General features: G+C 35.4%; 1 protein-coding gene across 1 annotated transcript; it reads left to right on the plus strand.

The window, feature by feature from the left end:
* LOC112048275 (uncharacterized) lies at nucleotides 1-27225 on the plus strand. The gene is made up of 12 exons (XM_052890503.1): nucleotides 1-316; nucleotides 1759-2395; nucleotides 2885-2960; nucleotides 3494-3591; nucleotides 4628-4709; nucleotides 6408-6570; nucleotides 8596-8649; nucleotides 10904-10981; nucleotides 12512-12686; nucleotides 14541-14837; nucleotides 16327-16527; nucleotides 20243-27225. The coding sequence occupies exons 2-11, from the start codon at nucleotides 1762-1764 to the stop codon at nucleotides 16518-16520; spliced, it is 1851 nt and encodes a 616-aa protein (XP_052746463.1). The 5' UTR covers nucleotides 1-316; nucleotides 1759-1761; the 3' UTR covers nucleotides 16521-16527; nucleotides 20243-27225.
* Nucleotides 27226-27505: the final 280 nt, after the last annotated feature.

Genomic DNA, 27505 nt, shown 5'->3' on the forward strand with positions numbered 1-27505 from the left:
ATTTGGCATCTGCCAAAAAGTTGGTTAGTGGTTCGATTATAATTTTATTTACATCTAATTCATAGTTGCATTACATGTAATATATTACAATAGTAAATATTTTAAATCTTAATGAATTTTACGCTCTGATGAACTAGTTTTAAAATACATTGTACAAAGCAAATTTTTTTAATCCATGTGTTGAGGTTGTACGAGAAGATGTCAGTGATAGAATAATTACGCTTACGATACCATGTTGGGTGTTTGTGTTACACGAGACATTATTTATTAATGTTGGTGTAAATAGTTTTTATTCATGTCATTAATATAATTATCGGTAAGTATTTTATTGTCTTATCAATAATTACGTATTATGTGGAAAGTTCTTAAAATGGCGTCTTGGTAAACATCTGATATGAAGGACCAACATATAAAACCTTTAGATTTTCATATCAATCATATCCTATCATATACATCATCAATATTCTATTCAACTGAATCTTGAAAAAATATTTTTTTGGGGAAGTGTAAATTAATATTTAACATTATAAACTTTACTTCAAAACTTTTTTTGGCTAAATGTTTACAAAATAGATTCATTCAAAGACACATAAAAGGTAAAGCTCTCTTTCATAGATTTGTAAAATATAGAATTTAATTAAAGAGAAGCTTTATAAATAACTTGTTGTACTATGTAATGAAAGGCATTGTTTTATACAAATGTTTTAAGATTAAAATTGAAATTTTTACCTATATTAATAATCTCTTTACAGTTTTACAATCATCAATTGCTTGATTTTGTTACTCTAGGTTTATGTATGTAAAGGCCGGATTGTATTGATAGCATAATATTATGTATATCATAGTTAAACAATGATGTCATGGATGTAATAACTAGATCTGTTTCATTCTGTTATTACACAGTAATACAAATATTATAAATGTGAAAGATTTAATGTTTGTCATTCAATTCAGTGATGCAAAATTCGCTATTGTTGAAATGAAATTTGGCACTTATGTAATATCCCACCAACCCACTTTGGAGCAGTGTGGTGGGTTTAAGCTCCACATCCCCTCTCATATACGGAAGGAAGCCTCACCCAGTAGTGAGACATAAAAATAGGCGGACATTGATGATGATGACATTTGTAGTAGTCAGCAGATGGTTTCTAACTTTGAAACATAGTATCTTCTCTGGTTATATATTTATATAAAGAGTTGATATATTAGGATTATCTGTTTAATATAGTTCAGAGTTCAATGAAACTACAAAACAGATTATATAAGATTTTTACAGGCACAGGCCTATTCTAAGAACCTTCTATATTGATATTTTTTAAAAGAACAACTATTTCAGTTTCCGGCTGGCTCTTCTCAGCAGAACCTGCCTTATGAACCAGTGGTAGAGTCTTTACAAATAGTCAACCTTGAAGTTTCAAAATTGCTTGTAAACTGTCAACTTGAAATAAATTCATTTTGATTTTGATTTGATTTACTTAAAGTAAAATAGAATAGAGAGACATTTTTTAAATACAATAAATCCATTCAGAATTTATAAAAATTTTTTTCAGTGGCCTCTATTGACTTTAAGATTGACCACAATTTTAAAGAAATAAGAAAAATGAAATTCATATTATACTCTGTTCTTGCCTCTTAGACATATTTGAGTTGTTCACCTTGAGTTCTCCCAGTAACTGTTGTTTATTCCTCTCATTTATAGAAATATCAACTTATATAATAATTATACATACTAAGTGTTCAATTTCATTCATTCCACAGTCCATGAGCAATAAAGCTGGTACTAATGGCGGTCAGCCACCAATACCAGGCCAGCCAGCTGCAAGAAATGAAGGAGATGTGACAAACACAGATAATGCAGAGAAACAGAAAGATTTTTGCCGGGATTTCATATGGGGGCAGTGTAACAAGGGTGCACAGTGCAAGTATCGTCATGAACTTGTGTTTGAGGTTATGAAAAAGACTTTGAAGTTCTGTCACGACTTCCAAAATTCTTCTGGGTGTACCCGTGAGCTCTGTACATATTTGCACGCGAGTAAAGACGAGCAGAGTTTGTTTAAAGCGACGGGGCAATTGCCGCAAGTGTTGCTGCAACGTCACGCAAACATGTCTGCAGCCTCCGGTGCTGAAACTATTCCACAGATTGCATTGTATATACAAGAGAGCTTAGCGGGTCCACCGCCACCGCCGCCACCACCGCCTTTGCCTGTAACTAATCCTGTGGCTGTAAGCATTGCTCCACTTGCACCTGGCCCAGTGTACCCTCGTCCACATATGACGATAGCGCCGATGGCCCCTCGTCCTGCGCCAATGATGCCCATTCAACAGCCTCCTCCACCCCCACCCCCGACAACAGCGCAAAGTACTCCAGTTCGACAAAGGGCACCAGTATTTACAGGTAATTTTAAATTATGATGATACTCTACTATTTTGAGATTTTATCAATCAATTTTAAAATGATCAATTTATTTTATCTCAATTTTAATTCAACAAGTTATTTTATCTAACCCACAGCAAGAGTATTTTTTTTATTTAGGAAAGCCATCCTTTTCATACCAAATTTCATGATCATGAGCTGAGTAGTTTAAGCATACAAGATTAACAATCTAACACACATTCACATTCATAGCATGTTCATTTTAAGTATTATATCATAAGTAACAATATCCAGCAAATGATATTGTTTATTTATTTCTTTCCACTTATTTGTAAATCACAATAAAGAATATAACACATAGACTGTACAGAAATATGTAAAGTAATATACAGAAGGCAGCCTTATTGCTTAGTAGCAATCACTGCCCGACAACCTTAGGCTTAGGTTTAGGAAAAAATCTTGCCCGGTAAATAAACATTGCTCTATAAATAAAGCAAATCTTTATTTCAGTTTCAGCACAACCAGCATATCCACCAGCCAATCCAGGATATTCAATGCCCCAACCGCCTCCACCTGTAATACCACTGTAAGTAAATTTATCTATAGTAATATTATAAAGAGAAATGATTTGCATTTTTTTATGTAACAAGTGAACTCAAATACTACTGGACCTATTTAAAAAAATCATTCACCAATAGAAAGCAACAAGCAATAATTATAAAGGCTATATCTTATCCCTGTATCCCCACCAGAATTGGAACTTTGTGAGTGTGAGATCACAAGGTTCAGCTAGTAATAAATAACCTTGCTATAGCTTGGCAACTTCGTTCGTAACACTTGCGATTGTCTCCGCGAGCCGGGGGTCGTGTAGCGATGAATGAAAAACCCACGACTGAATCATGGTAGTGTCATCAACAAACTTGCCAGACCATAGGCAAGAAGTTACCATATTGGCATTTTGAAGAACCCTTTTATATTGACTAGGAAGGTCTCTTTTGTACAGCTGAATCACTCATTGCTTGAGCGAAACTGACCGATTTTCATTCCATTTAAAAAGATTATTTGAATGCACCTTGATCCTAAATTAATAATTTTAACTCGGTTGTAATTTTTTTACAGATATGATGCTAGTAAACCACCACCACCATTGATGGCAATGCATAGCCAACAGGCAAGTGGAACAAGTAAAAGGAGACCAGATGATGAAACTATTACAGGTAAATCATTTTAGTATGACTATAGACTGATACTTTCACATAGTGCAAAAATATATTATCTTCCTTAAATTGGCAAAATGATTGCAATATCATAAGTCTGCCTTTGTCTATGCTCAGCATTATAAAAAAAAGGATTAAAGTTTTAACTAAACAAACTTTTAAGAGCACTATTAGTATAAGCAATTATAGAAAACTAAATTATATTGTTTAATTTTCATCATTACTTTAATGATCTCAGTTGGAATAGGACAAATTGTGACAAGCCATCATAAAATATCATATCTGGCTATCGCAGGCTATACCTCATTTTATAATGGCTAATAATTTGCTTACTAAAATCCGTTTGATGCGATTATCCGTTTCATCCGAACGTAAGATGCCTATCAGTGGATGCTTGCCATAATGCCATAATACAGACAATCTGTAATGAGAAATTGAAATAATTGGTATTTAATTAATGTATCTTTGATTTAGTTTTGTAAATGACCAATGACCAATATGACCAATATTTCCATTCTCCTCCTAGTCTAGTCTAACTAGTCAGGAAACTGTATTAGGAGTGGGTATGACAATAGACCAACGGGGCGGAGATCGAATCACCACTCCTCGGTGATTAATCCGACCGCTTTTACTGTTGACCTATTGAGTCAACTAAGATGTAGACTATTTGCAATGTAGCTGCAGTAGAATTTCCATCCCGTATAAGCTAACCTAAGAATGAATGCATATCTGAAACACATTATGGCGAAAGTGGATATCATTGACGTGGTTTTTGATTCTGGTATAAGTAACACCAGAATTAAAAATTATGTCATTGAGTAATGAAATTTAGGTGTGCTTCGCTGCAGTCTAAGTTGTTCTGAGTTTTTTGGCCCAAATAAATATTAAATTCAAGTGTACTCTAATCTATTAGCTGGATGGACTAGGTACTTATTCTGACTTTCCATTTTGTTGAATCTTTATTTTGTTTGTTAATAATAATTTAACAATACACACATCTATGTTATGGCTTTGCGATCTTTTATTTTGTCCTCAGCTCCACCAAACAAGGTCAAGAAAGGAGAGGACGCCAAAACTGCAGACATGCTCTGTGAACAATGTGTGCAAAGGGAGCTAAGGTTTGAATATAACTGACTGATATACTTTCATCTATACTAATACTATAAATGCGAAAGTAAGTCTGTCTGTCTGTCTGTTACCTTTTCACGGCTAAATGGCTAAATGGCTGGACCTATCAAGATGAATTTTGTTGTAATGGTAAATGGGACCTTGGAGCAAAACATAGGGAGTGAAATAGGAATTAAAAGTTTGTCTGAAAAATCCTTCATTTTTATTAGAGTTACCGTTTTAAAAATTTGTTCTTAGATAATAAAAAATTAAGAAATATAATGTGATTCAAGAATTTTTAAAATTCAACCCTTAAAAGTGGTGAAATAGGGTTTAAAAGTTTACATTGATTTCCACGCGGATAAAGTTGCGGGCGTCCGCTAGTATTTATATGGCTTAAATATTTACATATATGCATTTATAATGTATATTTAATTAACAGCGAACATATTTATTGTAAGTAGTTTTATTGAGTGCAATGTTTCTAATCAATATGTACTTAACTTTATAATCTATACCAATATTGTAAAGAGGTAAAGTTTCTATAGTTGTAGGGGTTAATATTTGGGTCTTCTGAATCAATGTTAAAAATTCTTTCACCAAGCAAAAGCTACATTATTTATGAGTGTCATAAGCTGTATTTTATCCTCGTATTCCCACAGAAACAGGAACTGTGAGGGTTAAACCGCGGGGCGTTTGCTAGTTTTAAATTAGATTTGCTTAAACATTTGGTAGCAAGTGACAGTATTGACTGTATTCCTTATTTTTATTTACATTTAAGTAACAATTTCTTAAATAACTAAGATTGCTAAGTTTCTACTTCAGAAATGCAATTTCTTTTTTTATCATCTTTCGGTTAAAGCATATTTGAAAAATGCGAAATATTATTATTAATTATAAAATCAAGGCGGCTCCGCAATTAGCGAATGAACTATCAAGAATGCGAAAAGCGAAGCGGAGATAACGTGTGAGAATAAGCCAGTAGCCAGCTAGCCAGCTTAGTTCATTACTGCAAAACTCTGCTCAGCTCATCTCTAACGCGCCTGCAACATACTCGACGACTGGCATGGAAAATAGTGGGGGAATTAGCATTTAATGCTTCTCGTACTGCCCACCGCTCCTTGTTTTGTCGGTTTTGAGCACGAGACAAAGGACTGGGTGCCGAAATTGATTGCGCAATTAGAGCAGTATCTGGGCAGATAGGGCAACATTGCGGCAGCGCGAGGAACATAGTGTGGCTGCGGCATATGACATCAAAACGATAAAGAAATTTCTTTCCTAAAATATACAGTAGGGTTGCTAGTCATGTTTAAAGCTCCCATCTACAACTCCTTGATGGCAACATCAGTGTGTAAACTCCACATTTTTCTGCCGTAGTATCAAAAGAAAAACTTGCAAGCGCAATCATTTATTTAAAATGTCACGCGCTATATATTGTTTGTTTCGTTGGTCCTTCGGAATATTCTTGTGGTTTGATGATTAGTTATTATTGGCGAATTTCTTGGCCATCCTAATATGGGCGAGTTCTAAAATTGTAGGAAAATTTCATAATATTAAATCTCATACTTACTGAATTAACTTGAGATTACTATAAATTGTACTTCAACTTACTATAGTCTGATATTAAATGTTACAATATTTGTGACATGTTTTTGATTTTCTCTTAGTAACTCTTAACTCAGTTCTAAATTAAACGTAACTTATTTTAGGATTGAGGCTCTTCGGAAGCAATTGGACGGCATTTCTGAAGAAGAAGAGTATGAAATTTTGATGTATAAAAAAAAGTTTGATGAGTACGAACAGCTAAAAGAAATACTGAAATCTCTGATCAGTACTGACTTGTTTCAGAAATTTATTCAAGACAATGTGGAGGTAAGATTATTTTAATTAATTTAATATTCTGTATGGGTTAGTTATTTTAAGAAACTCGTCTTTGAAACCCTGGCCCTGGTTTTAATTTTCATCTTAAATCAATTAAGAGTTCTAAAATCAATGCAATGCAATGCAATATTACGTTTATGTGTTGAATTAACTAATTTTTACAAGTTTCCATGTTAATTAATTATTAAGACTTTCTTCTTTGTCGTTACACTCTTGACAGAGTGGTCGTGGTCAACACATCAGGGGGAAAACTTTATGGTCCATCGCCATTGCTTCCTGTAGCTCTTCTCGGGAGTCCAAGTCTCAGCATCATCAAAAAATGCGAAAACACCCAGAAAGCTCTCACAAGTCGTTTTGTCATGGTCTTCCTGATGTTTCTGTTTGTCCACATTATCTTGAGTCAGTCTATGGTCCATACATTGCTTGATCTTATCTGCATGTCCACCACTGTTCAATATCATTGCCCCGAGGACGACGACGTTGTTATTTGCAATTTCATAACTTCTGGAATATTAATTTTATTTCATATTCTTTATCTTTGCTAATTCATAATTTAATTGCTGTGGCTTATTCGATATTCGATCGATCAATATCAAGAATAATTTGTTACAATATTATTCTCAGCTGCCAAGGATTCCATATTGTTAATACTACTTGCAAATTTGTCATTTACATAACGTAAATTAGAAATTATATAACCTACAATACTGCCACTGTCTGACCAATTCTAGAGTTCTATTCTCAGATGTTCTATATAGACATTAGACATGTTAACAATAATGATGATTAGATGCAGCCTTGACTGACTCCGGCACTTTGATGAATTGATTCGACAACACGTGATCTGTCCAAACGGAAACTTTACCTTCTTCACATAACGTAAATCTCTCTTCTTCCTGAAAAGGAGAACAAACCATAATAGTCAAATAGGACTCTCAAAGTACAGGACGCCTAACTGAGTTTAATGTCTTGGAGAAATCAACAATTGTTGAACTTCATGGCCTTTTCAATAATTTAACGCACATTTAAGATCTTCCCTTTTACAAATCCAGCTTGTTTAGGAACAATTTCCTTATATATAAGTAAGACAAGATATTGCTATGTCTTTCGTTGCATGGGCACGAGATGGGAATGGGACTACTCTGTCACCATTGGTTGACATTTTGTCTACTTCTATTCAAGAAATATGTTGTTCTTATAACCCAAGTTTTAGGGAGAAAGGATTTTAGTGACGGATTTAATTTTTTGTGCAGGTTACATGTTTCGTGTTTATGAGCGTGAACCTTAACTTCTGCGCACAAATTATTTAATTGGTTATTGAGCCTACATGCTTCATGTATTCAGGCAGATGTAGTTCTTAAATTCTTGTTTTTTTTTCTAACTGCTGTTTGAGCTTTCTTTTCTTCTATAAAAGCTAGAGTTCGATTAATCATCCAGGATTCTAGCTTCCGAACAGATGCAGCGGTTTTGATTCACTTTGGTTGATACACAGACACTTTTGACCTGCTTTTTATCGTGACGTTACAGTTGATCTTTGAACACACGCACGAACGCAAATTCAGTATCTAAGTTTGACCACTGGTACCACTTTTGGTTTATCACACCCTCAAATTCAGGTTTGTCCGTAAACTGGATATACTTTTTTGCGTCTATATAATAAATGCAAGTTTGTTTGGATGTTTGTTCGACGCAAACATCCAAACAAACTTGCATTTATTATATTAGTAGAATTCACTTATCTGCTATTTACTATCAGTCTACAACTAAAAGTTGTCAGTGAGCGGGGGCTCTTACACTGTAATCCCTTACACACGGAACGTTTGACAAAAATATTAGTTAACAATTAGTTTGACATAGTACATAGTACACGTCAAGTAACAATGTGACGTCACAAAATGGACGACAACGTTTTTGACGTTTGGAAAACTTACACACTTTTTAATAGCCCACCATTTTTAATAAACATAGGGAATTTTAGCCCTTAAAATTGTACTTTCTATTTATGTTTATTTTCAGGGAACGCCACAAAATCCGTTTCAAAATTTGTTTACTCAATCAGCATTTTCAACTGTAAGTATTGTGAATTTGTATTCTAATAAAAAACATTTTTGAAGAAAGTTTATGCTGGTTAACTATCTAACTTCTATAAATACAAAATCTGTAAATTATACAGAACTTTAGATTTTAAGGGAAGAGAGATATGGTTCGCGTGTGTATGTGTGTTTGTGTTCCTGTGCGTTTATGTGAGTATAATCTATACTAATATTATAAAGAGGTAAAGTTTGTAAGTTTGTAACAATTCTTTGAAATGGGGTAATCTTCGGAACTACTGGTCCGATTTTAAAAATTCTTTCACCAGTAGAATGCTACGTTATCGGGGAGTGCTATAGCCTATATTTTATAGTTCTGTCATATATAACTACTGAGTTATCGCGGGTTTTCTCTTACAGGTAAGACCGAAAAACTTACTTATTCGCATGCGCTGCCTCAACCATTGCGTATAACTGAAATAAATGTATGGAGGCTTTTTTAACCTTTAAAAGTTCTACAAAAAAGTCCGCGACACCATATATCTATCTTTTATATTTTAGCAGATATAGTACCTTTAGTACTTTAATAAATTATTTAAATTTTAAACTAAGGTTTACGCCATTATTTACACAACTAAACTTAAATCCTTATTTAAATAAATGATTTAATAATCACAAGGATATTATAGAGATAAGATTTGCCCTTTACAGTATGTTAATTATACTAATAGCATTAACAACTGAGTCTTAGAGCCATAAATCATTTCTCTATATCTATCTCGCTTGCACTTATGGGTCTTATGGAGCCGTCTAGTGAAGGGTGTAACAATGAAAGACATATTATCGATAAGTAAAGTTTATTATCGTATCTTGTTCACAAAATTAAAAAAATTAACAATATTTGATTTAATATAATACATATTTCATATTATATAATTATTAACTAAATAAAATTAATCTTCATCTGAGTCTTCATCATCAGAATCTTCGTCTTCTGCCAAATTTATTATATATTAGTATCCATAGTGCGCAACGAGTAACACATGAATGTATTTATTTAATTGCAGTAAACACATTTATAGCAAAAAAAATACGCAATGCAATTACATTAGAAACCGACCAATCAGAATCGTCCAAATCATTATTGACTCATCATTAGCACGTGCGCAGGTAGCCGTTTATCGATAATTAGGGTGCGCAGGTAGGCGCGCTGCACATTCCTATCTTTTTTGACTTTTATGACCGGACGACTCAGATGATAATGCGCATACTATAGTTATATAGTTTCGGAAATAATACAAAATTCCTGAAAGTCGCAGAAATGCGGCTATATGACGCCCCGCGGTTTCAATTTCGTGGTTCCCGTTCCCGTGTGAATATGAGGACCAAACATAGCCTATGACACTCGCAAATAATGTAGCTTTCTGTTGGTAAAAGAATTTTCCAAATCGGTCCAGTAGATCCAGAGATTACCCCCGACAACCACACAATCTTTACCTCTTTATAGTATTAGCATAGAAGTCGCTTGGGAAATTAGTCTTTTGGTCATTGCACCACGCTCAAAAGGCTGGACCAATTTTGCTGAGGGTAGGGATAGGAATAGGGGTAGGATAGAGGTAGAGTAGGGGTAATTTAGGGAAAGTGTAGGGTAGGGTAGGGTTAGGGTAGGGGTAAGATAGGCGTAGGGAGGGGTTAGGGTTAGCGGTAGGGTCTCCTACCCTAACGCTAAGGTAGGGGTAGGGTAGGGTAGGATAGGGTATGGATAGGGTACGGGTAGGGTTAGGGTAGAGGTAAGGTGGGGGGAGGGTATGGTTAGCGTTAGCGGTAGGGTTGGAGTAAGGTAGGGGTAGGGTAGGGTAGGGTTGGGTAGGTTTACGAGCAGGGTAAGGTAGAGGTAGAGAAGTTTACACCAATTTTTACGCGGACAAAGTCGCGGGCGTCCGCTAGTTCATTTATAAAATAAACAGATATGGTATTATTATAGTATGTACTTACGTATGTTTACATGTAAAAAACCCTGTTTAATGTACACTGTTCTGAATTAAATGGGACATTTTATTCAGAACCAATATTCCAGCATAAAGTTGTTTAGGGTAAAAGCACAGCCTTTTCTCCTCTATGAAAATGCAGCGTGTCTAGACCGGTAGACAGGGAGCCATCACAGATTTCTTGTTTTTTTGCTCGTTAGAGGGGTTAAGTTATATTTCAGGTAATTCAATCAGACATATTTAAAAGATGTGTATTTGAGAGGTTCTGATTTACTGATTTACCCACTGACTGCTTTTATTTTCCAGGGAGTTTCAACTGTCCCTAACCACTTTTTATTACAACTTATGGATTACGTAATGACTGACGCAAGAGGCGTTGATTTAGTAAGTACATTGTATAATTTCAAATGCTATGTTTTTTAATTACATTAGTTCAAATTCTACAAATACTTATACATCATCATAATCAACCTTATTCGGCTCACTGCTGAGCTCGAGTCTCCTCTCTTGAGAATGAGAGGGGTTAGGCCAATAGTCCACCATTGGCAGACTATGTTATATTTAATAACGCCATATATGTATTTACAATGTGTTTAACGTTTATTATTTAATTACATACAAATTATAACTTTAATTTACCATACTTGAATATGTATGATCGTGATATTTTGTAGAACATGATCGCGGAACAACAATTGTTAGGTAATCTAAACAACTATTATATACATATAATATTCTCGTGGGTTTGCTTAGGAATTATATTTATTATTTATATCTTTTATGTTCCTATTCTATGTTGCCACACATTTGATTATGCTTACTTACTGATAATTAAGCTCAACGACCCTTTTTCTTTGGAAATTTTAAAAATTATCCGCTTTCATCAGCACCTGGGACTACATATCGACCCCTGACTTAAAGAGAAAATCCGTCGTGACAATTTTTATTACTTACTGAAATCGTCGGAATAAGGAAAATATTAACAATTAGCTTCGCCTATATATGTTATTTCTGCGGAGAAGAGGACAATCCGAGGCATGCTCTCTTTGAATGTCCGGGATGTGCAGACGTGACAGCAGAAGCACAGGAAACAGGGGAGTTTAATGCGCAAACTCTTGTTGCTCGCATGTTGGAGAGCGAAAACGAATGGCACAAATGCGCTAACACGCTCCGAACAATAATGGTTCGGAGGGAAACGAGAGAAAGACAAGAGAAAAAGGGATGCGAGGAATGATAACTGATCGGTCAGCACGAAGTAATGCTACGCGGTTCCGTGCTGACCCAGGAGTTGTGGGGGGTTATTTTTAGTCCGTGCGAGTCGGACATGCCCTGCCTGACGGCAGAAGTCCGTAGGGATTTTTTTTCCTCCCCGCTAAAAAGAAAAAAAAAAGCTTCGCCTATATAGCCTATATATAGCCTACCTCGATAAATTGTCTATCTAACTCTGAAATATTTTTTCAAATCGGACTAGTAGTTCCTGAGGTTAGCGCGTTCAAGCAAACAAACAAACAAACTCTTTAGCTTTTTAATATTAGTATAGATTATTTATGAAAAAATAAGTACGCTAGTAGCTCTAAACAGAAATACAGAAATATAAGAGTTTTATTTTGTAATTTTGGATGCATTTCCTTACGTTTCGCTCAAATCGTTTTATTTTCGCAATATACACCTTATAACTATTAATTTACCTAACTTATCTGACGTGCGGGTTGAGAACTTCTGAAGTTAGTCCTTTTTTGGATTCCCTAAACGTACCCACCAATATTAAAAGCTCATACTTGGTGGAAATACTCAACAACATGCAATGCAAACTCTTTTACGTTCATTTGCCGCGTTCGAATTAATACAATAATTTCTCTTCGGCTCCCCTACTATTTCTTATTTCTATGTTTTAACAAATAGTTTTTGTTTCAGACTCCACCATTTTCGCAACCCTTTGATGAAACATTTATTCAAGCATTATCTTCTCTGCCTAGGAAACCAAATCCTGTCAAAATTATATATAATAATCATAGTAATAGTACGAATAATAATAGTACTAATGCGCCCCCTGAGGTACTTCAAACGCTAGTGGACATATTGCGTCAGTGTAAGTCATCATCATTATTATCAACCCATATTCGGCTCACTGCTGAGCTGGAGTCTCCTCTCAGAATAAGAGGGGATAGGCCAAAAGTCCACCACGCTGGCTTAAAGCGAATTGGCAGACTTCACACACGCTGAGAATTAAGAAGATTCTCTGGTATGCAGGTTCCCACACGATGTTTTTCTTTTATTATTTGAGACACGTGATATTAACTTACTTGTACAGGTATACCCCTTAATGACAATTGACACTATTGATTAAGTATAGCGATGATACTATAAGATGGAAACTAGGATTAACTATCGTCGGCAACTACGAGCGGATCTCGGACTTGCAACCGATTTCAGTAGGGTTGAGGGATCCCTTTATAACTAGTTAACGCTCCCCTTCTCCGCTCGTGTCGGCTCCCAGCTAAGTAACTAATAATGCAATGGCCGGACTATACGGATAACTGAAGCCGGATTTGTATTTCTCTGACGTGTCGTGTCGTGACGTATCAGAACAGAATCGGTATCATACATTTTGTATGGCTACGTTTACACTTATATGTTGTGAACATGTCGTGATGGCTACTGATGTGCCGCATACAAAATGTATGATACCGATTGTGTACTGATGTGTCACGACACGGCAGGTCGGACAAATGTAATTCCGCCTTTACTCCCTCAATTCCCTCACTCACTGCTAAACTGACTAGATCAGCTGAAGCGTTCAACTGAATAAACTTGAGAACTACACGTACTTTTTTTGCAGTTACCTCGTTACGAAGGTTTCTATCAAATTAGTTACTCTAATTAATGTAAGATGGCGCTATTATTATCTAATTCTCCGACATATTATATTTGTTTTTCTTTGTCAGATTTAGAGAAGAAAAATTTTCTCTTAAATCTGACGATGTAAACTGGTTCGAATCTAAGCATAAGTATATTGAAAAAAAACTTCCGAGAAAGAGTCGAGTCCGTACGGAAACCATTGGCAGTCCGTTCAATTTTGCGACCACTTTCGTAACTAGCTATTTCACTGCAAGGGAAGCGCTACTGAAATTTAGCAAAACGAGCTCAACGGGGCCCGCTCACCCCGTTTGCAGTGGAAGACGTGTATAAGGTAATGGCGAGACTAAAATTGACACGTCCAAATAATCTTTTTTAATATTTTTTGTCTACCTATCTGGCTTAGTCTCTGAAACGGCTGAACCTATTTTAATGCTGCTATAAGTGGAGATTATAGGAGGCTATTGTAAAAGAGGATTTATTTATATCCCGAAAAAATAAATGGTACCCCGCGGTATTTGTAAAATAGAATATATACGAACTAATAATACGAACAAGGTCGTGAGCGTCCGTTAGATTTTAGTTAGTTGGGGGAGATTACTGGGGTAATCTCTTGAACTACTGGAATGAATTTAGTGGACTGTAGGTATAGGTGCTGGTTAATTGAGTACGGCCGAATGTTTCCTCTATTCAAATGGGCGGGTTTCTATCACCGAACCTTGATCAATATGATATCAATATATATGTATATGATAAGGCAATGAACACAGCGAGACGAAAAAATGTCCAACGAACGAACAGGCAATGGCGGACAGTCGGACTGGGGCGCTCACAACTCCGGCGCGGTTAGGCAGTCTGTCTAATACCCTCAAAAAAAACGGCGACAGAAGTACCCACCCAAATTGAAGAATTTTCGAACTTGGAATAATTTGATATTTACGAACAAGTATTTAGTCTAAAATCTTGTATTTCGTAGCTTAACGCATGATGTTCCGAAACGTCATTAATTTTGCATCACACTGTGCCATAATATTTTAATAACACAAGGTTTTAATCAGAATTAAATTAAAATAATAATCTATTTTAGATAACGCATCTGATAAATCGCCGCCACCAGAATCTAACGATGCAAACAAAAACGCAAGCACAAGTAATAGCACCACAAATGGTTCCCAATCCTATCCAAACAGACAAGAGGCACCTGCACCTGTGACGGTGACGGTGAATTCAAATCATATGTTTCCATCACAAACGGGAACTCTACCTGGGGTCTCCAATGCTCCAGTTTTCGCGCCTCAGGCATCATCCGCACCGCCACCCTACCAGCCGTATCAGCCAATGCCACCGACCGGGCATTACTATCCACCACCATACACGCCCATGGGTATGTATATGTTTATTTTATAAAAAAAAAATCATTATATTGTCTTAAAATGTTTGAGTAATACATTTTTTTTGTAGCGGGCAAATTATCATACGGGTTACAAGTTGCTTGTTAATGTGTTGTAAAAAGGGGGGGGGAAAGAGCAAAGGGAGTTTGTTTATTTGAGTTTGAGTATTTATATGTAGTATATAATTGTATATGAATATTATAATATCAACTATCTTAGCACCCATAACACAAGCTACTCTGTATGCTTACTTTGGGGCTAGATAGTGATGTGTATTGTTTAAGTATATATATTTATTTTTTTTTATTCGACGAAAGGGGGAGAGGGGCAGACCATAAAGGGAGTTGTTTGTTTGACAACAATAACATATGGGAATATTTAGATTGTTTGACAACCGCCGCTAAATTAAGCTGATTTCACCATCTGTATGTAGTTGTAAAACTTAATAATTTCAATGTACAAGAATGTTCGGTATATTCACTATTTCATAAATTTGTCTAAGCTACCTGCCAGATAGAGATTAATAAATATTTTGGTAACAGGTCTATTGCTAATGTGATCCATTAACATTAGCACCTGGACACCAATAAAATTTTGATTTCTTGTTCAAAAAATATTGGTCTGCACATTTAATCATTAGCCGCCCTTTAACTTAACTCAATTAATATTGTGTATGTCATATGCAACAAAAAAATGACTCTCATTTTTGTCTATACATCTATACTAATATTATAAAGAATTAAAGGTGTCTATACTTCTATAACTATATGAGAGCTGTGATAGCCCAGTGGATATGACCTCTGCTTCCGATTCCGAAGGGTGTGGGTTCGAATCCGGTCCGGGGCATGCACTTCCAACTTTTCAGTTGTGTGCATTTTAAGAAATTAAATATCACGTGTCTCAATCGGTGAAGGAAAACATCGTGAGGAAACCTGCATACGAGAGAATTATCTCAATTCTCTGCGTGTGTGAAGTCTGCCAATCCGCATTGGGCCAGCGTGGTGGACTATTGGCCTAACCCCTCTCATTCTGAGAGGAGACTCGAGCTCAGCAGTGAGCCGAATATGGGTTGATGACGTATACTTCTATAACATGTAAAAAGGTAAAGTAAGATTGTAGGGGTAAACACTGGATCTACTGAACTTATTTTAATAATTATTATATTACCGATAAAAGCCACGTTATTTGCATAGGCAATGTTTTATGCCTGTATTCCCACGACAGCGGAAACTACGCGACTGAAACCGCGGGGCGTCTGCTAGTGTTAGTATCCATATATTAAAGTTAAGTAAGATTAGCATGCTTCAAGATAAATGTCAACCAATAACGGCACAGTTGTCCCAGTCTCAGCTCTTTCGTTCCAACACAACGAAATAGAGCGATATTTTCGATCCGCCGCTATTGGTCGATAATGTCATTTTGTCTTCACGTGATATTATATCGTGGCGAACATCTTGGTTCTAAAATTTCCTCAACCACCAGGTATGCCAGCAGCTCACGACATCCACACGACAAAACCTCATGTTCCTGTAACGCTGGCCCCCGCGCCGCCACCCCCCGCACCGCTCGCTCCCACGCCCCTCGCCCCCGCCGCGCCGCCCGCCCCCGCACCTCTACACCAGCCGACACACTACACAATGGGCCGCTACCCACCACCATACTACCGGCATCAATAACATCACGGTAAGCTTTGCTCTCATCATTCTTTTAATAATTATCAGCTTATTTAATCTGCACGTCTCGATACCGTCCAAACGTCACCTTAATGGCTCCACGGAAGATCAGCGCAGTGTCTTCGCTGATACAGCAGCTGAGTGGAGACTCTTTTAGGATCACATCATGCTAGTTGTAAAGTGTTATAATTATTGTTTTATTTTTTTCTCTTTTCTTTGTGTGATGTGTGTTCTGAATTAACTTTTCTTTCTTTCTATTTTAACCCACTACATGGCCAGCTGACTTATTCACTAATTTGGTTTTATTAACAACCTATTAATAAAAAAATAAAATAAAATAAGCCTTTATTACTGCCGGTATTTAAGATTTACATTTTAAAGTATATACATAATTCTTAATAATTAGCAGCTTGTCCTTCGACATAGGCCTCCCCTAACGATCTCCACTTTTCTCTGTCCTTCGCCATTCTCATCCATTCAGGACCGGCGACCTTTTTAAAATCATCCTCCCAACGTTTCACCTGTCTTCCTTTATTCCTCTTACCATCCCTTGGATACCATTCTGAAATTGTTTTTGTCCATTTCTCGCCCTTTTCCCGTATCATGTGTCCTGTCCACTGCCATTTTAGTGTTTTGTATACTTTTTCCACATTCTTAAATTTAGTAGTCTTTTTAATTTTTGTTAACTTTACTCTATCTTTTCTCCTAACTCCAGTTACACTTCTTTCTATTCCGTTTTGACATATATTTATTTTATTTATTAATTTTTCTGTTAATGCCCATGTTTGGCAGCCATACGTTAAACATGGCAAAATGCATGTGTTGTATATTTTCCTTTTCTCCTTAATTGGTATATCTATATTTTTCATTATTTCACTAAGGGACCAGTATCTTTTCCACGTGTTAGATACTCTTCTGTCAATTTCTTTTTTCATTGTATCGTTTATGGATATTAGTTGTCCAAGATAAACGTACTCTTCTACATATTCAATGTTTTCCATGTTTACTTCTATATTATATGTCTTTGGGCCATTAGTCATAATTTTTGTCTTAGTTGTGTTCATTGAGAGCCCTGCTATCGCACTCTGGATTGATAATTGTTGAAGCATTTGCTGTAACTTTATGGGACATTCAGAAAATATAATTAGATCGTCTGCGAAACGTAGATGGTTTAGATTTTCTCCGTTTATGTTGAGTCCATTTTTGTCCCAGTCCAGGTTCCTGAATATCATTTCCAGGGCTGCTGAAAACAACTTGGGTGAGATCGGGTCTCCCTGTCGAACGCCTCTCTGTATAGGAAACGCTTCCCCCGTTGTTTCCAGCCTGACTTGAGCTGTACGTTTCGTATTTAAGTATTTCTGGTCTTTTATTTGTATGGTTCCCATTTTTAGTCTTCATCTTTAGCATCCAATCTTTTTTATGATTTAGTTCTTTAATCGCCTTTTTGATACCACCAGTTCGCACATAATATTGAAGAATTTAAAGGGATCTCCGAAAGAATAGCTGTTCTGAATATAACGTTACCCTTGAACAAAGCAGAAAAATGGACCATCATTCAAGCGTACTCACCAACTGAAGCAGAAAAGATAGATAATGTTGAGAAAATTGAAAAATTCTATGAAGACTTAAGAATAGCTGTACAATATTCACATAAGAATCTTATAGTAATGGGTGATTTTAATGGACAGATTGGGAAATGTAATAATAGTGGAGAAGAATATACAATTGGAAAATACGGACAAGGTAAAAGAACAAAAAACGGAGACAGATTGATAACATTTGCAATGGAAAACAAACTTAGAATTCTCAATAGTTTCTTCAAGAAAAAGAAATCAAGGAGGTGGACTTGGATTTCACCAAATGGATTACATAAAAACGAAATTGATTTTATTATGTCCAATAAATTTAAGACTTTTCAGGATATATCAATCATTCACAATTTAAATTTTTATTCTGACCATAGAATGGTACGTGCAAAATTAACAGGCACACCTATAAAGACAGCTAGAAGATTGCATAATGATAAATCTGCCATTGTTTGCACCGGAAACAACAATCAACTTAGTACTAACTTACAGAAACTAATTGACGAAAGTAACTTTACAACGATGCCTCTTCAAGCTAAGTACGAACATGTTATAAATTTATTAAAAACAGAAACAAAGAAAGTAAATGCAAAATGTAAAACGGAAATTTCTAACAAAACACTACAGCTGTTACAAGAACGAAAAGAACTTTTTAATAAAAAAGATAAAAAATCAAATCGGTCTAAAATAACTGAAATCAGTAAAAAGATAAATGAAAGCATTAGGAAAGATAAGAAACTAAAGAGGCAAAACACATTGAAGAAACATATTGAACCTATTAATATAAATATCAAATCAACAGAGATATCCACAAAGGATTGTCAGTAGGCACCGAATGACATTTATTACATAAAATCTCAATTTAAACTAACATACGAGTATGTCAAAGTTACTTTTTTTTTTCCTTGATATCTGCGATCAGTCGTGAGACTATAAGCAGGTGAGTTCTGTGACTTAGGGACGGTTTCTGACAGGAGCTCATCGAGCACGTCAGCTCGCTTCAAAGTTACTGAATTAGCCTGCAGGCCTTCCTCCTTATAGGAAAAGGGATATAGAGCTTAGACCCACCACACTGCTCCAATGTGGGTTGGATAGCTTAGGGTGATAAATGTTTCTTTTACAACCACGATGATAGTTACCGGGACCGATGGATTAACGTGTGACTTTTAATTTCATGTTTCTATTTCTATTTTAAATGTAGTTTCGTTCGTATAATAAAATGCACGCTCTTCGAATTTTAAAAACTACTTTTATGCAACCATTTTATAATTCATAGCTGACGCCCCGCGATTTCACACGAGTAACTTTTACGTGAAAATACGGCGATAAATTATAGCCCATGATACTCATAGATAACGTGGTTTTCTAGTGGTAAAAGACAAAACAAAATATGTTTAGTAGACCCAGAGATTAACTCCTACAATACCACAAACTTTACCTCTTTATATTATTAGCATATACTACTAGAGCTCTACTACAAAATTAGGCCGGCCGCATACACTCGTTTTCCGTGTTCAGAAACAAGATACATTAAAAGATGCACATACAGGGTCACTGGAGCGCAAGATAAATGCCTCTTTTTATCGAAATCGGTACATTTTTGCCCCATGTAACCCAATTCAATTTGATAGCAAATGATCCCTATTATCACCCCTTAAAAGGATCGCTAGACGTTCCCAGTGACCCTGTATACATATTTTCCCGATCGGAATAACGCGCGTACTAGCCCGGTCAAATTAAACCAAAAAATAAGAGTAAAGTTACCTAAATTCCCACCAAGCTGAAAATCGGTAAGATTGTTTAAAATATCATTAAAAACAAAATTTGAAAGTTTCCCATCTTTCCCCTGTACGGAAAAAAATTTATTTAAGGTCAAAAATCGCGAAAAACTCATTTTTTTTTTCCTTACGTAACTAATACGAGCCCTTGCGAATGAATAATAATAAAAATAAATGACATTCCGAATGAAGAAAAACGTTAAAGCCTTCGGTAGTCTTACGGAATTCCAAAACGAAATTACGCATTAGGAAAACAAATATGGAAAAGAGTGTATGCGGCCAGCCTTAGTCACATGTTAAGATTTAATTAAACAAAAATATTTTTTTTCATTGGATTGAGCAACAAATTTGTTTTTTCCAGAGTTCCTGAGTAGCAGCGTGGAGGGGGAAAGCTGATGGTGTTACCGTCGAATCACATTTGAGAGCAGCGCTACGGGTCTCCCTTTCAAATGAAAAGCAGTCTGAACAATTCCAAGTGTGCTCCTCATGTTTTTCGATATTTACAGACGATTGATACCTTATTTATCAGTTTATAAAAAAATACTACAGGATGTTTTACCGCCATGCTAATTACTAAAGCCTGGTTTCTATCGGAACAAACCAATAATAGTGGTTTGCGTTTGCGTTTCCACCAACAAATAGTTTTGCTTGTTTATTTCCACAACACTGCCGTGCCATGACAAAGCAATGTATTTACGTAACATCTACAAAAAGTCATTACAGTTGTTTGTTTTTAGTCCCTTACTAAACTTCGGTGTATGCATTTCTATTTGTATATGTGTATTTAAATGCCAGTATTATGTAAATTACGACCGTGATAGCCTAGTGGATATGACATCTACCTTCGATTCGGAGGGCGTAGGTTTTATTCTGGTCAGGGCATTCACCGCCAACTTTTCAGTTGTGTGCATTTTAAGAACTTAAATATGACGTGTCTCAAACGGTGAAGGAAAACATCGTGAGGAAACCTGCATATCAGAGAAATTTTCTAACCCTCTGCGTGTGTGAAATATGCCAATCCGCATTGGGCCAGCGTGGCGGACTATTGGCCTTACCCCTCTCATTCTGAGACGAGACTCGATCTCAGCAGTGAGACGTATATGGGTTGTTAATGATGACGATTATGTAATCTTGTGGGAAGACTTATATATAATAATGTTCCAGAATATACTGTGTTGTCATATCACGGCAAAACAGAGAAATGAGAAAGGAATGAGCGGGGAGAGCTGAACGCAAAATTAACAGTCAACCCTAGTGTAGTGTAATAGGCTATATTTTACACTTTCGAGCAGTGTCTGTAGCCATGCGGCACGTCTATTCTCTTTCTACAAACGCTAACGCTTCGAAAATTAAAAAATGTATGGGATGACATTCACTATCGACAATCGATAAGTTGTCAATCGGCTCTGTCATACATTTTGCTGGTTTTTGAAACGTTGGCGTTTGTAGAAAGAGAATAGACGTCCACATGGCTACGGGCTCAGCTTCGTTAACCTCTTTCTCTATAGATACGCTACCATGAATTGTATATTTTGAGAAGAGTTATTACGAAGCCTGTTCAACTTTGAATAACATCACTTTCCCATGAACTGAGTGAGTTATTTTCAACATTTTCTGCTTGTTCATTCAGCTGGACTATTTGTTGGTAGAAATACAAGTATGCAGTTGACACTTATAAGTAAGACAGAGTCCTCTAAGGTGTCTATCCATAGTGGAAGCATTGCTGTATTTCTGTTTATCAATTTAAAAGGTATGGTTATCGCTGAAACTACCAGCATCTGAAATTTAACAGTTATATCTAAGAGAGAACTTTCAGAAGGGTATATTATAAGTGAAAATGTATCTAGTAGTTGTAAAGTAAATCTAAGCACGAGTATATACGTTTTAAAAATTCCTATTAATTCAATGTAGTAAGATTTAAGTCGTTCTAATGCAGAAATGCATTTTTAACTCGAGTTTCGTTTTTAAAGTGAGAATATTAATACTTACACTAGAGTTAGGAATCAAACCTAGGACCTGTCAGTAACAAAGAGAATGTCATATACATATGAATCTCCCAAAAATTCTTAAATTTTAGTTATTACACAGATGACACAATAAGCCTTAAATATTGTATTTAGTATTAATATGTAAAATAATTCTAAATAATATTTAACTTAAAAGAGAGGACAGTTTAGATTGATATAGAAAGATTTAAGTAATAAAAGTTTATACATAATTTCACAATTTTATAAATGGTTAAGTTTATTTTAAGTGTAGATTAAGTGAAAGAATTGGATTAGTAAGTATTTTATAAGATAGTATTGTAAGTTGTGTATATGTTACCGTTAAATTGTAAAATACGTTAGTTTATAATCTCACTCGTGATATTATAATCTACCGACATATTGAAAACTGAAAATACTGATTACAATTTAACGTGTTCTTTTTCGATATATTATAATCTATCGGAAGTGAAAACGTTAAATTGCAATCTTAAACGTCAACTGTCTGAAAATGCCCCTGATTGATCGGCCTTACAGCAGACCGTTTTGTGTCCATAGAGTTAGGAATGAAACACATATCTCAGTCAAATAAAATACTCCAAGAATTGTGACATCACATATTTATTTATTATTTATTGTACCTAAAGAATGACCTAAGTAGCACCCGAATTGTCATGTTTTAACCTAACCTAAACTAACCTAACTTTAGATTTTACTAAATTATACTTATAATTAACAATAACAACATTTTAATGACGGAAGAACAGTGTTTTGAATTAAGTGCTTAAAAAAATTAGTAAACGCACTGGCCACCCCTCCGAGATTCTTTCTTTTTCTTTTTTCTTTGATTTGTCCATTGTAATTTTTTACTATTTTTATTATACCCACTGTAATATTTTTGTAACTATGGTAAATTTATCCTGATTGACAATTTAACGGTTTCACTTCCAATAGATTATAATATACCGAAAAATAACACGTTAAATTGTAATCAGTATTTTCAGTTCACAATATTAATATATAAAAATCAATATATGAAAATCAGTGCTGCATACTTTTTTTATTGAAAGTATGCGGCAAAATGCTGAGTTGGGGCCTTTTTCTAGGTTGTGCCACATATTACAGGGCATTCTTTAGTGCTCCACTGTTTGAGTGGACAGTTAAGCCATAATATGTTATAATTTAGATTTAATGTGATATGTGGCATTACTTAAAAATAAAGATCTTTTCTTTTCTTTCTTTATTACAGCAGATTATAATATCACGAGTGAGATTATAAACTAACGTATTTTACAATCTAACGGTGACATATACAACATAAGAAACAAAGTACTGTATATGCATTATATTAGTTTGTTGCTTATGTACGATGAGTATGGTTGTCATACATAATAGTTCAGGAACCGTGCAACATTTTTACAATTGATTACTATCAAGTTAATTTTCCGTGAATAGCTTCATCTTGATGAGACGCTCAACTTTTTAATTTACGAAAATCTTGAATCTTCTGGTAGCTAACTGGGTTACCAGGTAATGAAAAAATTCTGAGAGTCAGAACGAGATGATACCACGAAATTTGTAGAACGTTGTGGCTGTTAAGTTGTATCACCATTATTTAACCAACAGTAAAAAAAACAGCTGGTTAGTACCAAATTTTAATAACCTCGTTATTGACACAAGTTTGGAGTAGGGGAGTTTACCAAAAGTTGTTACTAACCAGATGTTTTTTACTGTTGCTTAATTAATAGTTATACAATTTAACAGCTACAATGTCTCACAAATTGCGTGATACATTATCTCGTTCCGACGCTCAGAAATTTTCATTACCTGGCAACCCAGTTAGCTACCAGAATTAAGAATTTGCGTAAATAAAAAATTGAGCGTCTAATCATGATGAAGCTTAACTTGATAGTAATAAATTATAAAAATGTTCCATGGATGGATGGATGGCTATATATATATATATATATATATATATTAATAATTTGTTTTAAAAACCAAAAAATAACATTTTATTTTTCAAAAAAACTAAATCACAAATGTACAAATACCAAATATATCAGGACGTTATTTTCTATTTACACCATTTGACCATTTTAGTACTGACTTACTCAAAGAGTATCACCCTCTTTAATTTTTAAACCATATTCACTATCGTATTTTAATGCATTTTTTTTAGTAGTTTAGTTTTACAATTTTCTGTTATGACGATTCTGAAAAGATGAAATTTATTTTAAGATTAAGAGTCTCTTTTGCGTATAGCTTTCTCCAGAGTAGACCTCCGTGGCGTAACTAGCACTCATACAAACACAGTGTAGGTGGCGGATAAAGGTCCGTTTGTATCTACAGACACAGTGCATCACAGACAAGTAGCGTGGCAGACACCCACAGACACCGAATAGATCACATTGCCCAGCAGGTAAAGACACTTAAAGTCCTTTTCATGAAAGAAGTCCCCAGACGCGGCGCTAATGTCTTAATGACGCTCGTTGTCATTTGGTAATGGCGGCCTTATTGTCATTTGTGTAAGGCGCTGTCAATTTCAGTTCAGGTTTCATGACAGGACTATACAAACATGAACCGCTCAGACAAAATATTCTTTCCGCGAGTACTGGCCGGACGCAGCCCGCGTCTATCAAAGTCTGCGCGGCCGCTTAACTATAGATATAAATACGTTTATAAACACTATAGAAGAATATTATTTTGTCTGCCACGGCACAGGTCTGGTACGCTAAATGTCTGTAGATATAAACGCACCTTAAAAGGGCGGAAGATAAGGCCACGTAATAACAACTGAGAGGAATTAAAATATATATATTGTAGAAACTAGTCATCAAGAGCAGATAGGTTATGAATTTATTAAGTTTTGTATTCAATGCAGTTACGCCACTGATCAGTTACGACGCACAGTGGGCGGGCAAGTCTTTACTTGAGTAGCGCGTTGTGAACCGTTAAGTATTCGATCGAATCTTGAACCTCTGTTAAGGTGCTGATAGACTTGAGCATTCACTTGTAATGAGCATACGTGCGAATGTTACATCACAGAAAAATACGAGAACATTTTTCGGAGCATTCTTGCGAGCAGATTTGCTTAGAGCCTATATATTAAAGACACCGGCAAGGAATATATTTGACGAGCATCGAATAGAGCGGTCGCTTGAATTTTCAAGATGTTCGTGGCAACATTTGGCTCGGCTCGTTGTTCAGTTCTGCAAATATAAAAACGGCAACTGCTCGATGTTCTGTTACAACTGAATGCTCAAGTCTGCATCTTTAGATAACGCGACATGGCGCCGCTGTAAAATCGAATACCATATCAAAATAATATAATAATCAAAATAGAAACAGTAACGGGGGCTACCGCCGGACTACAGGACCCCTTACGTGGTACTTAAAAGCAAAAAAATTGTAAAAAGTAATCTGCGTAATTATTTAACCTGTTGGTGCTTCCTGAAAAAAAATATAAAAAAGCTGCAGAAATTACCAAAATAAAAAGCAATACTTAGTGGTAAAAGAGTTAGGTAGAGTAAATAAAAAACGAGATTTTTCGGGATTTGCCACTCGTCTATTAGACCCCTAAATAATTGTTATACATTCTAAGGCACGCTACGCCACTGAACAGCAGTGACGTGCACTTAATAGATGCAAAAATGCATTGCCTACTCCAAGAACCCAATACAAACCTATGTTGTACCACAGAATACATAGTTGGACAACGCATTTTCCAATTTTTAAAGTGCATACCCTAGTTCAAAACCTTACGCACGCCACTGCTGAACTGTACTAACATGTGTCATGAAATATTGATAACTTGGTGGTGTATGTGCATCGCTAACTTAGCGATCAGCATTTGCGAGCTTACTAACAGTGTCTTAGTAACAGTTATTCTGGAGAAGTTATAGTATGAAGAGGCTATGATTGGAAACTAACGTAAAGTCCGTTAGATTGAGGCTATTTTTTTAGCCCTAGTGTGAACAAACAAAAGAAGTAAATTGTTCATATTTTTGTAACGTGCTACAACCAATGATTTTATACTATTAGACATGACTGCGCGCGTTAAACTGAGGTAAACAAAGGTTCATTTAGCAGCATAGTAAACAACGAAAGTTATTTAAACAAATAATACCTAGTTATTGTCTACAATGACGAGTTGTGTGTTCAGGAAGTGTAAATACTGTATGAACATACATAAATGTATGTAAACACAAAATTGTGCGTGTGTGCGGTCAGTGGGGTAGCTTTACTCGAATCACTTTTTGCGGTGATTTTGTAGACACGTAACAATCGTCTAAAATCGTCTAATAGTATAAAATCGTTGGCTACAACATACAGAGATGACGCAGTGATCTTGCTCGCTAATGTTGACATATCTGCTGGATAAACGATGTGTGAAAAAACAGTACTGCTTAGATATTGGATAGAAGCAGGCGTTACTTTGCGGAAGTTCATCATGATTATATAATGATTTATTTATTTTGCTATCATCCGCGAAACTCTACAACGTGCAATTGCACGTTGTAGAGTCAACATCTCCTGAGGATGCTCCGGTTTCGGGGTGAAACGTACGTAGAGAGTATTTTGTCGGACCTGGCTGACGTTGTCGCATGGGTTCGTCGACTTTTCGCGGATGATAGCAAAATAAATAAATCATTATATAAGTACTGCTTAGCTTTTTATGTAGTGCACATAGGGTTGCCAGGTCGCCGAAATTAAAAGCCGGACAGTCTAGTCAGTATGGCCTGACATTTGGGTAAAAAGGCCGGACAGCCTACATTATTGAGAATTTTGTGTACATCAATATTAATATGTACGACAATTTTTTTTTGTGTAAAATCAAGCATTCATGATTATTACCCACACACACTCGTCGTTAACTCGTTTGCTAAGCGTTAAGCCTAACAAAAGTCGGACATGCCGGACACTGTTTATTTTGGCCGGAAATGGAATGGAAAAGCCTAATTATGTCCGGTTTTATCTAGACACCTGGCAACACTAAGTTCACAGGCTCTTTGAGAACAGCACCATTCTTTGTTTTTTAGAGTTTAACTTTAACAGTATTAAATAGTAATTACATACTATTGTATGGTATGTTTGAAGCATTAAACCCTATTCATATTAATATTAACCAACATATAATTATGTATTACAGAAATTACTGTTACAGTTAAATTAAACAACAAAGTTTTTCTGCCATGTGTTTTGTTATAATTAATTTCCAATAATACTGATTGATTCAATATCGTTTTTATTGTTATATATGAACTTTGTTTACATTTTACACCATTATATACAATATCTAAAAGTTTCCAATAAAAAGCAATATTTTCCAGACAGATGAAAGATAAAGTATTCTTAAAGATCACAGAGTTTTATTTTTCCCCTACAACTATTTCACTATGCAATTTCGAAATGAGCACATGTCGGATATTCTATACATATATCTCACAAATATAAAAATATAACATAATTGGATTAATTTTCGAAGGCTCACTAACTCGAAAATGTAACACAATAGTTACATTTAGAAATTGTACACTGGTTTGGAAAATAATTGGTGTTTTTTTCATGTGTCCTTTTCGAAATTGCATAGGTATTCATAATCATCATCATCATCATAAGTTGTAAAGCTGTAGTTTGTT

This window comes from Bicyclus anynana, chromosome Z, assembly GCF_947172395.1.
Source record: "Bicyclus anynana chromosome Z, ilBicAnyn1.1, whole genome shotgun sequence".
NCBI lineage: Eukaryota > Metazoa > Arthropoda > Insecta > Lepidoptera > Nymphalidae > Bicyclus > Bicyclus anynana.